This window comes from Bidens hawaiensis, unplaced genomic scaffold (genome assembly GCF_021521415.1).
Source record: "Bidens hawaiensis isolate Kalapana, Puna unplaced genomic scaffold, B.hawaiensis_p1.1 tig00049673_1, whole genome shotgun sequence".
Classification (NCBI taxonomy): domain Eukaryota; kingdom Viridiplantae; phylum Streptophyta; class Magnoliopsida; order Asterales; family Asteraceae; genus Bidens; species Bidens hawaiensis.
In genome coordinates, this window is record NW_027506118.1 from 8140 (window position 1) to 21283 (window position 13144).

Below are 13144 nucleotides of genomic sequence, written 5' to 3' on the forward strand. Positions count from 1 at the left end.
TTTGTCTAATCATTTAACTATTTTAAACGTAAAATTAGATTGTGGGGTAAGCTGCGGTTTTTGTCCTTATGGTTTCTTCAAATCTGTGGTTTTAATCCAATAGTTAAATTTGCGATTTTCGTCCCTGTGATTTCATTTTACTTGCAATTAAACCCGAATTCACTAACCCTGTTAAGTCTGGTCGTTAAACCTATCAGCGTGCCCCTCACGTGAGAGACAAAATAAACCTCAGTCTTAATTCGCAAGCCCCTCACGTGAGGGGTTGGGTTGTATTTTGGGAGAAAAAGGACAAAACTGCCCCTCACGTGAGGGGCACGTTGATGGGTTTAACAACCAGAATTAACGGAGTTAGTGAATTCGGGTTCAATTACAAGTAAAACAAAACCACAAGGACGAAAATCGCAAATTTAAAACTATTGGACTAAAACCGCAGATTTAGACAAAACACATGGACGAAAATCACAGTTTACTCTTAGATTGTGCTATACATCTCTAATAACAATTTAAGTGGTGTAATAAACAGTTACAAAGTGATTAGAATGGTGGTGATTTGCAACCCGATAACTTGTTTAGAGTACCACATTTTGAATTTTTTTTAAAGTTACTCAAATGTAAATAATACACAATTGTAGATGCTTATTAATCAAACTTTTATAAACCACTTTTTAAGGTTTATTATCAACTTATGTGGGACAAATTCCCACCTCAAAACTCTCTTAATTTTAAAGATCATTTCAAGCATCAATATCTTTTTTATCTTAACTTCATTTTTGTTCGTTTTAGCTATAATTTAAACATCACTTCAAGCATCAATGTCTTTTTAATCTAAACTTCATTTCAAACAGTTTTATTTATTTTATACATCACTTTAAGCATCAATGTCTTTTTAATCATAACTTCATTTTAGACCGTTTTAGCTATATTTTAAACACCATTTCAAGCATCAATGTCTTTAATTCTAACTTCATTTTGGACCGTTTTAGCTATATTTTAAATATCACTTCAAGCATCAATGTCTTTTTTAATCCTAACTTCATTCGGACCGTTTTAGCTATATTTTAAACATCACTTCAAGTATCAATGTCTTTTTAATCCTAACTTCATTCGGACCGTTTTAGCTATATTTTAAACATCACTTCAAGTATCAATGTCTTTTTAATCCTAAATCATTTCGGACCGTTTTAGCTCTATTTTAAACATCATTTCAAGCATCATTGTCTTTTTAATCCTAACTTCATTTCGGACCGTTTTAGCTCTATCTTATACATCACTTCAAGCATCAATGTCTTTTTAATCCTAACTTCATTTCAGACCGTTTTAGCTATATTTTAAACATCACTTCAAGCATCAACGTCTTTTTAATCTTGACTTCATTTTAGATTGTTTTAACTTATCACAGTTTTCAAAAAGATTGCAAACCCATTATTAATTATATGAACCATAATTACGACATATACTTCTTTGATGTCTTTTTGATCTTAACTTCATTTCATACCCTTTTATCTATTTTAAACATCACTTCAAGCACCAATGTCTTTTATAAGCTTAACTTCATTTTTTTTATTAACTTATCATAGTTTTCAAAAAGATCACAAACCCATTATTTAATAATCACATGAACAATAATTACGGCATATACTTCTTTGTATATAAATTTTCACTAAAGTTTTATAGTGTGTACATATATATACACACATAAACTTTCACCAAATAGTTACACACACTTACTAGTTAATTAATACATCATATTCAGTATGCACATATATACCCCTTGATCAGAAGTCAGAACATGTGTGTAAACATTGAACCGACAAAACTGAAGATTTACTTGAAGCAGTACAACAAACGGACCAGAACATGTTTCACAAACTGATTTTTTGGTTCAATTCTCGAGTCAAGAATTTATCTTTAAAATCAGTGCCCGGTCAGATTTTGTTGAATTAAAACGAGAACCAAACGAATGTGTTTATAAATAAATCACAAATTAATTACTTTGTATATATTTTATCTTTTATTTATTGTGTATATAGTACTTGCTCTTCTGGATTTGTGTTTTTGGGTCGGTTTGAATCTTGTTTCAATCTGTTTAGTTTCTTAACGATAGGGTTTTTGTTAATAATATTGTTGTCGTTCTAAAAAATAACAAAATCCCACATATCACTCCTGTCTTCCCCAATTTTCTTCATATTTTGCCTTGCAATAAGAGATAAAACTTGGAGTAATCCCTGGAATAGTGAAAAACTATACAGGGGAAACCGGGAGAAGGGGGTCCCATCCAGTGCCAAATGCATCCCCCCCCCAACTCCACTCTATCACCTCTAAGAGGCAAATTAGAAAAATTAGATTCACGTTTTTGAATTCAATTACCAAAATTCAAGGGTTTTACTTTAATTGAATTACATATGCTTTTACATCTTATTACATCAACACATGCAAAATTTAATATATGAAAGCAAACTAATACATCAAGACTAATACAATGTTTTGTAATCTGATTTTTTGGTAAATCGTTGTGGTGGTACCTTGGTGAAGTGTTCACCACAACCGGTTTCCCACCGTCCTTCATCGACATGTTTACCTTCACCGAAGCATTGGCAAGATCTATCCATCGTTAAAAGTTTTTAACTTTGTAATGCAAACCCAACTAAAGTCAGAAATATTTTTTAAAAAATTCAAATATATATTTGAATATTCTCTTTAAACAATAAAAGGACAGCCTCATTTTGTCATCTCTCTTATAAGAACATAAACATTTATATTTTAATAAAAGTTACTACAATTATTGATAGCAATACAACATACCATACATTATAGAGCCATTGTAAAAGATGAACAAATAATTAGGTGTTTGTATTATTTTAACAATAAAAATATGACGTGTCACAAGACCTAGATTATGCGATGCATGCATGACCATTACCTTTAGAAAACATGGTTACAATAAGTGAAATTATTAACCATTAGATTGAATAAAATAAAGATACTCCAATATTGGGAGCAAATCTTCAATATTCTCATTTAATGAATCAAAGAATAAAGTAGTAACCACCGCCCTAAAAAGGTAAATTAACTTTCGCACCTTTGATCTAAAATTTATCCTAATAAAAAAGTTAAATACAAAAAAAAAATCAAAATTTAATAATATACATAATAACATACATTATGGATTTAATCAGATATATAAATAATGATAAACAAAATTTTACACTTTATAAATCAATAACAATCTCTTTAAATACAACATTGGATAGTGACACATGTGATTAAGAGAAATGTTAAAATCATTATATTTATACATATTCAAAGGTTAAATTATCTATAATATATATAAACAAAAATCCAAAAATCCTAGGTGTCGCGATGTGGTCGCTCCCCCATTTTTTGGAGTCACCAGATTTGCTTGATTTTTAAATGGAGGCTTCTCATGCATTTGACCCGAATTCATGTGTATGGATCTTACCAAACCCAGATATTCCTTAAACGGGTTATAACATCTCATTAAATAAAAAAGTATTCTCACCAAATTATTGATGTAAAAATCCTATAAAATAGGATATACTAAAAATTAATATCTTATTTATTTTAAAAAAGATATATATTATTTAAATTAAAAAAAACCAATTTTATAGTAAAAAAATAAACGGGTCTTGGGTCTTATCAAACTATAGGTATATTATTAACTTTCATAAATATTATTTATAATTAAAAATAACCAATTTTATAGTAAAAAAATAAACGGGTCTTGGGTCTTATCAAAAGCATATAGCTTTTAAACCGGGTTATAACATCTCATGTGAAACAATTTATCATCAAACCATAAGTATATTATTAACTTTGATACAATAAAAAACATAAATTCAAAAAATAAATAATTATTAAAACAAACAATATAAAATAACCGGGATAAAAACTAGTAACCCAATAATATGATATTTAACGAGATTGTATATATATATATTTATTCAACTAGAATATTTCTATAACTTATTTATTGGGATTTTCAAATATAAAATAATTGATTGCTTTATAAAATAGGAAACTGCTCACATAATATCTATATATATTCCTATGTGGGGGCCTTAAAATGATGTTATATGGAAAAATTATCTCGCTTTAATAGTATATTTAGATAGTTCAATAATAATTATGATAATACTAGTTTTATCCCACGTATTACGGGGGTTGTTTTATATTGTTTGTTCTAATATTTATTTATTTTTTGAATTTATATTTTTTTATTGTATGAAAGTTAATAATATACTTATGGTTTGATAATAAATTGTTTCACAAATAAATGAGATATTATATCCCGGTTTAAAAGCTATATGGTTTTGATGAGACCCAAAACCCGTTTATTTTTTACTATAAAATTGGTTTTTTAATTATAAATAATATTTATGAAAGTTAATAATATACTTATGGTTTGATGAGACCCAATACCCGTTTATTTTTTTTACTATCAAATTGGTTTTTTAATTTAAATAATATATATATCTTTTTTAAAATAAATAAGATATTAATTTTTATTATATCCTATTTTATAGGATTTTTACATCAATAAATTGGTGAGAATAATTTTTAATTTAATGAGATATTATAACCAGTTTAAAGAATATCTGGGTTTGGTAAGACCCATACCCATGAATTCGGGTCAAACGCATGAGAATCCTCCATTTAAAAATCAAGCAAATCTAGTGACTCCAAAAAAAGGGGGAGCGACCACATCGCGACACGTAAGATTTTTATGTATTCGTTTATATATATTATAGATATAGTACCTAATATCCAAAGGGATTTTAGATTCAAATGTATAAAATCTCTATATCTATACATAATAAAATGAAAATAGTAGTAAACACATGACATGGATACACGGCAATATGACGCGGATATAACACAACAATAAATCAAGTAATTTTCAATACACAATATGTAAGCATATGCTTTCTTAATAGGTTAAGATTTAGTCACATTTCCAAAAGACTTTCTAGATCTTGAATTCCCTTTGTGGTTTGGCAAACTCTTTTAAGTCAAATCCTCACATGTTCATTTAGTAATTCAAATGACTTATAGGTTATATTCCAAATTAGATATACCTTTTATTACGTGTCCTTTTTGTGCGAATGAGTTAGAAACCGTAGAGCACTTATTTGCTAATTGTCATATCGATTATCGTGCTTGGAGATCGATTATGTGTTGGCAAGATATTGATAGCCCCTTACTATTAAAGCCAGAAAATATGACAACATGGTTAGATTCTCTTAAGCTTTCTAAAAGAAAAAAACAAAGGTATTATTTTTACGTACTGATGGATGATCTGAAAAGCTTATAATGAGGCTATTTTCAAGGCCATCGGTTTGAAGACGGGTTTATTTTTTTTCTTGATTTCACATTTCACTTTTTTGTGGATAGTTGGTCGAAACAATAAACTAAAAGTTTCCTAGGCGGAGTGGTTAATATATATTTTTCCTAGCTTTTTCTAAAAACTTGTTAAGACAAGCATGTGAAGTTTATCAACTATAAACCTCACATTACCTTAAGAATAGAAAAGTTCTCAATCCACCCATCCATGCTTCCTTAAACCTAAAATTCACATATGATAGTCTCTATGATCAATTAAGTACCCTTTTTTTTTACTACAATGGTTTAAACTACACCAAACATAAACCTCCCACTTTCAACCTATATAAGTCAAATTTTAGCAAATTTTAACACCCACACATGCTTTTCACAAGAACCATCATTGATAGTCAAAGTCAATAACTTTCTTGTACCAAAAGAGATGTTATAAACCCAATTACATCATAAAAAAACCAAGATATTCAATTTCCCTCTAAACTAACTTGTTTAGCCAAGAATCCATAGCATCCAACAAAGTGTGTAACATGATTTCACATGGAACCTAAACCATTCCACAAATCACATATTATAACATTGAAAGACGACTTATAAACGCCTTAAATTCATGTGTTATAGGTGAGAGATTACAAACCGAGCATCCCCCCTTAGTCAAGTCAAGGGTGATAACGAAATCAAATCTTTAGGTTTCATAACTCCAATTTTGGCAATACCTTGACTACACAACAAAATATACAATATTTATCATAGTTCGGTTTATACCTACTAACCGAAATAAAACATGTTCATCGACTCATATCAGCTCGAGCTTGACTCATTCACAAACAAACAATTTTATTTAACATTTATTTCAAAAGAGCCAAAGCTTTTTTTAAACATCCTCAAGCACACCTATGCTATAGTCTATTTAACAAACACCAACTATAAACAAATACCAACTAAAAATAAATAAAAATGAAACAAATATTCCGGAATATAAAAAGCTAGAGAATCCAATAAACCTTGTTCTAAATTCCCATTGATTATACTTAAATTAATAAAAAATAAAATAAATAAAAATTAAACCTATGCAATATACAAAAAGCTAAAGGGATGCTTCCTCTATATTATTATCATTCACTTCTTATAAATTCCACATCAACTTCCTTAACTCTTCACCTTGTCAATTGCGTGTGCATTCCCCTGTTTCTTTCTTTCTTTCTATAAATCCCCTGTTTCCAATTCATCAAAGAATTCAAACCAAATTCAATTCAATGGCGAACCCGAATGCGGTTGTTTCTGATACCCAATCCGCTATCGCAATGGCGATCACTTCGGTTAACAATTCACCCCATTTTTCATCATCTGTTTCCTCCAATTTCAATAACATTACTCTGTTTTCAAGAAACAAGTTTCCAAAGAGTATTGAAACCGCCCGAGGTGGAATCGGGAACAAGAATGCGTGGGTTGATGCTATGCGGGCTTCTTCTCCGACCCGGAGCGTGTCCGAGAATAGTGAAGAGAAGAGAGCTTGGATTGTGAGTAATTGTTATTGATTTTCAAAATCCCCTGTTTTCTAATTATTATTATTATTATTATTATTATTGTTATTATTATTAGACTTTGTCTTTTTAAAGGGTTTAAACCCGCCGGTGACAAGAAAACTAATAACTCTGTTAAAAAAATATTATTATTATTATTATTATTATTATTATTATTATTATTATTACTATTACTGCTACTATTACTACTATTTATTATTATTATTATTTGACTCTGTCTTTCTAAATTGTGAGAGTTTAAATTTCACGGTGACAAGAAAACAAAAATGCTATTAAAAAAATTATTATTATTATTATTATTATTATTATTATTATTATTGAGTTGATTTTGATGATTTGATTTGAAATAGATGAAACATCCATCAGCGTTGGGTATGTTTGAAGAGATAATGAGTGCTGCAAAAATGAAACAAGTTGTGATATTTCTTGATTATGATGGGACTTTATCTCCCATTGTTGAAAATCCTGATCAAGCATATATGGCTCCTGAGGTTATTATTCTTCTCTCTCTCTCTCTATATATATATATATATATATGTCTACATGTATGTATAGGTATTATATGAAATTTGTGTCTTTCTATCTCTAAATGTTTTTAAATAAATGGTGGCTATAGATGAGAGAAGCAGTCAAGAATGTTGCAAAATATTTTCCAACAGCAATAGTTAGTGGACGGTGTAGAGCTAAGGTACATTATTTTTTCTTCTTTATTTGTGTGGTGTTCAGGTTAAACCTGTCGGCGCATAATACATATTTTTTTAAATGACGATCTTTATTTTCGTTTCAGGTTTATAATTTTGTAAGATTATCAGAGTTATACTATGCGGGGAGTCATGGTATGGATATCAAGGGGCCATCGTCTCGCAAACATAAGGTACAAATAAAATTATATTTTTTGAAATATGATTTATTTTATATTTGGTAAATGTAATCAAAAAATTATATTGGCATTTATTCATCATATTTTTTAAATATTTTTTTAGGGAAATCAAAATGTACTTTGCCAACCGGCCAAAGAATTTTTACCGATGATGACTGAGGTAACCTTTTTTTTTATGTTTGTTATTATTTTTCTAAAGTTTGAAAAAGAATTAATGATGTTCAAAAAAATAATATGTTATGTTTTTCAGGTTTATAAAATCTTGTTGGAAAAAACGAAGGGTATACTTGGTGCCAACGTGGAGGACAACAAGTTTTGCTTATCGGTACATTTTAGATGTGTTGAAGAAGAGGTATATTGTCTGGCTTAATATATTCATTTAGTTATTTAAAATCATATGTTAAAACCATAAAGCTAATAATTTTTTTTAATTGTGTATAGAGCTGGAATGATTTGGCAAAGATAGTTAAATCCGTTCTCAAGGACTACCCGAAGCTTAAACTGACTCAAGGACGAAAGGTTCTTGAGATTAGACCGACTATTAAGTGGGACAAAGGCAACGCCATCGAGTTCTTGATGGAATCCTTAGGTACCCAAAAGTTCTCTCTTTTAAGCTGCGATTATGTTAAAGAAGTAGAATAGCATGCTAATTGTTCTTGTTTTCGTTTTGCGATATAGGTTATGCAAATTCAAAAGATGTCTTACCTGTTTATATTGGAGATGATAAAACAGACGAAGACGCATTTAGGGTAATTATATCTATTTTGAAATATATAATATTTTAATTGTTATATAAAGTCTAATTTTTCAATCATTCTAATTCGAAAACAATATTCGTTGTGACTTTAAATAGGTGCTTCAAGAACGAGGACAAGGATTCGGTATCCTGGTGTCAAAAGTACCAAAAGAAACCGATGCTGTTTATTCTTTACAAGAACCATCCGAGGTACGTTTAGTTTAATCAACATTGCTAAGAAAATCTAACAATTGACGGTTACAAATTTCACTTATTTATTTATTTATTTATTTTTATTTTCAATTTGATAGGTCATGCACTTTCTTCAACGATTAGTAACATGGAAGCGATCGACTATGCGCAATAATCATTAGCAAGTATAGATGCCGAATGAAGAAAAAGAAAATGACGCACTTCCCGCCAAGAAGTTTTGAAGAAGTGTGGGATGATGTTTATGAAGTCGTTTTCGTGTTTGTGTTTGGATTAATAGATTTATAGAAACCAACCAACAACCTTGTAAATAATGTCACTTTGTGATTATATGATCAAGATGAACGTACCTTAATTTGTAGCATGTCATGTATGAGAAAATTTCATATGTGTCACGTGTTTTATTTCTTATTTCAAATCTTATGTTTTATTATTTAAATTCTCATTGTTTGTGAAATATATTATATGATATTATCAATTTATGGAAGATTATTGGTGAGAAAATAATTATGTTAGATTATAGATAATCAGTTGAAGAGGTAGGTCCCAGCAGAGCCCAGTTGGACCCGCAAGACTCACCTCAAACAGGGACGTCTGCGTAGAAACCAACTGGATCCGCAGGACCAACCATGCTCAGAGACGTGACGTCCTTACGCGCAGTACGCAAGCTGGTCCCGCAGGAAATGCCTCCCAATGGTGAAGGACTCCGCCTGTCCCCGCAGCCTCGGATACAAGCCATCAGGGAAGGTCACCCGCGCAGCAAGGCTACACGCACAAGGCACTTAGCTCTCAATCGTTCAGTGTCACCTGAAGGAATGAGCGAAGCCGGGAACAATCCCGCACAAGGGCGGGAGGGGGAATACTCCCGCCCAAATAAGCCAGTCCGTACGATACGGGAAGATCTTCTGTACTGTACCTGACGAGGTATGGGAAAAAGATCTGACTAAAGATACGACAGCTTATAGACAACAGTATGGCGAGCAGCATGCTCCTACACTGTATGTCACTATTAGCCGCTGCCTACTCACAAACTCTTGTCATACCACGTGCGTAGCTGGCAGTTGGTGGAAAAGGAATAGTATACAGCAGGACTGGTCGCTATCAGCCGCTACCTACCCACCAACTACCAGCAGGGCACGTGCGTAGGCTACTGTTGGTGGAACAGGAACACTGTTGCAGCCGGCCATACCTCCTTGGAAACCTACCTTCGGCTATAAATACCACAAATGGTATGACCATCTCATCTTATCATATCTTATCACATTATCATCATATTATACCTGATATCTGCTCTAGCAATCTCTTAATATACTTTTATATTTAAAGAGCAATCTAGTCTGATTCTCACGCCGGAGGGTGGTCACAAGGAGGAACCCCCCCTTCTCAGTGACGAGCTCACGGTGTCTGTTTTGCAGGTTATCAGAAGAACCATCTTCCAAGGGTCTAACCCCTCGTGGGAAACATCTATCTAACCCCCAGGTTACTCGTAATCTGTCCGGGGTCCGGTTAGTGTTTCTTCAGTCACGTGTTTTATTTCTTATTTCAAATCTTATGTTTTATTATTTAAATTCTCATTGTTTGTGAAATATATTATATGATATTATCAATTTATGGAAGATTATTGGTGAGAAAATAATTATGTTAGATTATAGATAATCAGTTGAAGGGGTAATATATTTATCTTTTGAAAAGAAACTAATCATACAATTGTCATTAACCATAAGTTTAAATATTATTATTAACTCAGAATATTTACTCGAAAACCAATATCTAAATAACTAAAATGGTTTCTTAGCTATGTGTTATGGAATAATTCTGATATTTTGCATGCCACATGGGCACGATAACAAGCAATAAACCACGTCGAGGCTTCAAAGTGCCAGTATGAAGAAGGGACAGTAAATCTTTACTGTCTATGTGGCAGTGACGTGTTAAGTAAAACATATTAGTTAACCCACAAGAATCTAAGTGGGTCTTCAAATATACACATGACACGGCAGTCAACAACGAACGTGAGATTTTCACATTTAAATATGTGTTTGCTTTCTTGCACAGAAACCAGGACTAGAACAATTATTTTATTAAATGTTTACACTCCATTGGACATTGGTAAGAGATCCAAGAAGAGTTGTCTTTGACTTATTCAACACTAATTTTATATATTTAAAATATAAAACCATTAGAGCACCCACAACGTTAAGGTTGTTGGTGTTGTCCGTTCAACATGGCAAACAACATACGAAGAGGCAAGGACGTCTAGCGATGTTGAGCAAAGTCTGGGTGGTGGTGGTTCGTACTTGCAAACGAGAAGACGGACAAGGAAGTGGTGGGGACCCCGTAGCTCTCCCTCCTCTCATACATACATACATACCATTTGAACTAAATCCGTCGTTCATTCTTTTTATACAAAAGTAAACACGTAAAATCCCAACTCCTTTGATGGCAAAAATACAGGTTCTACTTAACACATGGGGTGAGAAAAGCAAGTACAAATAAAATGCACAACCAAATTAACTTGAGAGCTTTGCATGTAGCCTTTACAAGTCATAGATGTCGAAAAAATTGATCTCACAACGTAGAGTTGAGATAAGTTGTTCCATTTTACGTATTTGTCATATCTTTGTCGACTCTATCTTTGTCTTACATTGACGAATGCGAGAAAAATGTGACATATGGAATAAATGATAACATTGATCATATCCTAGCTTCATAATGTAAAGTTCAAATCACATTTTTTGGGTTGTATTAAAGTTCAAATCACATTTTTGGGTTGTATCCGCTACGACTAAGAGTGTGACCATCGAATAAACTAGGAGGACTCTATTTACGATCCGGCAAATCAAATTTTCTATCAGTATAACTAACCTTTGTTTTCTTATAAACCGAACTTCAAAGTTGTTATTGTAAACTAGTTCAAAATGTGTAAAAAAAACAACTTATAACAAGTCATCAATCAAACATTAACGTATACATTATAAAGTTTGGCCTTTTTAAATGTTTATCAGCTTTTTATATATATATAAAATAATTAATAAAGATACATACTCAATTTGAACATGCTTCCCCATGCAGCTTTCACAACAAAAGTATTCAAACTTTTCTACATCTTTGAAGACTGCCTCCTAGCAACCTTGCAACCACATTTTCCTTTAAAAAACATATATATTTTTTTAAATGTGGGAATCAATAATTAAAGGCATCTTAATGGTTGTAAAGAGCATCCAAAACAAGAACAACTTGCATTAAATATTAACTAATTGTGACTAATCTTGTTTTCTATTCCTATAATTGGGGGTTAATTAGATCAAGAAAGTGCAAACCACTCATTCACCAATGATACTGGTTTTCCCATTTAGATAATAATATTTAATTAACAAGTGGCTCAATTTCATAATCATGGAGATATCAAAAGCAATGGACTCAAAACCTCCACAATTTTGGTTTTTTTAAGGTTCAAGAAACCACCCAAATATATAAGCAAATGAACAAAAAGATAATATTATATGCACATTAAACTTTGCTCCAAAAAAACACACACATATATAATATATGCTCATTAATCAAACCCTAGTAACTTATGGGACACATTATATTTAGAGGGGCTGACAAAAAATTAAAACTTTTAAAACGGTAAGGTTTTTTCACAAATTTGTACCGAATTATTAAGAGATTTGACCCAATCTAATTCCCTATTTTTATCTTTACAGATGCTTTATTTTATTATTTTTCTCATTTTATGCACTCATACAAATTTGATAAAGGATGAATAGTAAATACTCTTGTTAATTTTCAAATACAATCTAACTATCTATATAATTGTCTATCATGAAATCCTACGTGTCGCTCTCAGGTTGTTCCCCTCATTCTCTAGAGCCACCAGATTGCTTGATTTTTAAATGGAGACTTCTCATGCATTTGACCCGAATTCGTGGATATGAGTCTCACCAAACCCGGATAATCTTTAAATGGTTTATAACATCTCATTTGTCTGTGAAACTCTTACATAATCAAACAATAATTTTTGCGGGTCATGGGTCTCATCAAACCCGGATAACCCTTAAACGGGTTATAACATCTCATTTATTTGTGAAATAACCCCTTAATAATCAAATAATAATTTTCACGGGTTATGAGTCTTACCAAACCCTAATAGTCCTCAAATGAGTTATAAGATCTAATTTATTGGTAACACTTTCATCATTAAACCATAATTTAATTTCTCTCTTTTACATGTTCTATGTTGCTGTTGTTGGTCTATCATCTCCATCGTCGGTTAGCTTCCGATACTACCCACCATCATCAACTACATCAAAGTTTCCTTTTTCATTAGACAAATATTTGTGTTAATGTTCATGTTTATTTAAAAAAATCAACATACTCGTGTTCGTTAAAAATTTAAAAAACCTACACATTTCAATT

General features: G+C 31.4%; 1 protein-coding gene across 1 annotated transcript; it reads left to right on the forward strand.

Moving 5' to 3' along the window:
- The first annotated feature begins 6144 nt into the window (after positions 1-6144).
- On the forward strand, positions 6145-9095 carry LOC143616768 (putative trehalose-phosphate phosphatase D). The gene is made up of 10 exons (XM_077089505.1): positions 6145-6875; positions 7250-7390; positions 7516-7587; positions 7687-7773; positions 7883-7939; positions 8030-8131; positions 8221-8368; positions 8458-8528; positions 8633-8725; positions 8827-9095. Exons 1-10 carry the CDS (start codon positions 6612-6614, stop codon positions 8887-8889), a joined length of 1098 nt encoding a protein of 365 aa, XP_076945620.1. The 5' UTR covers positions 6145-6611; the 3' UTR covers positions 8890-9095.
- The last annotated feature ends 4049 nt before the right edge of the window (positions 9096-13144 follow it).

Excerpts from the sequence above, each read along its gene's own strand:
- LOC143616768 (XM_077089505.1), top strand. The coding sequence starts at position 6,612 with ATGGCGAACCCGAATGCGGTTGTTTCTGATACCCAATCCGCTATCGCA. Across the intron at positions 7,391-7,515 it reads AAGCATATATGGCTCCTGAG|ATGAGAGAAGCAGTCAAGAA; the intron begins GTTATTATTCTT and ends TGGTGGCTATAG. Across the intron at positions 8,369-8,457 it reads GTTCTTGATGGAATCCTTAG|GTTATGCAAATTCAAAAGAT; the intron begins GTACCCAAAAGT and ends TTTGCGATATAG.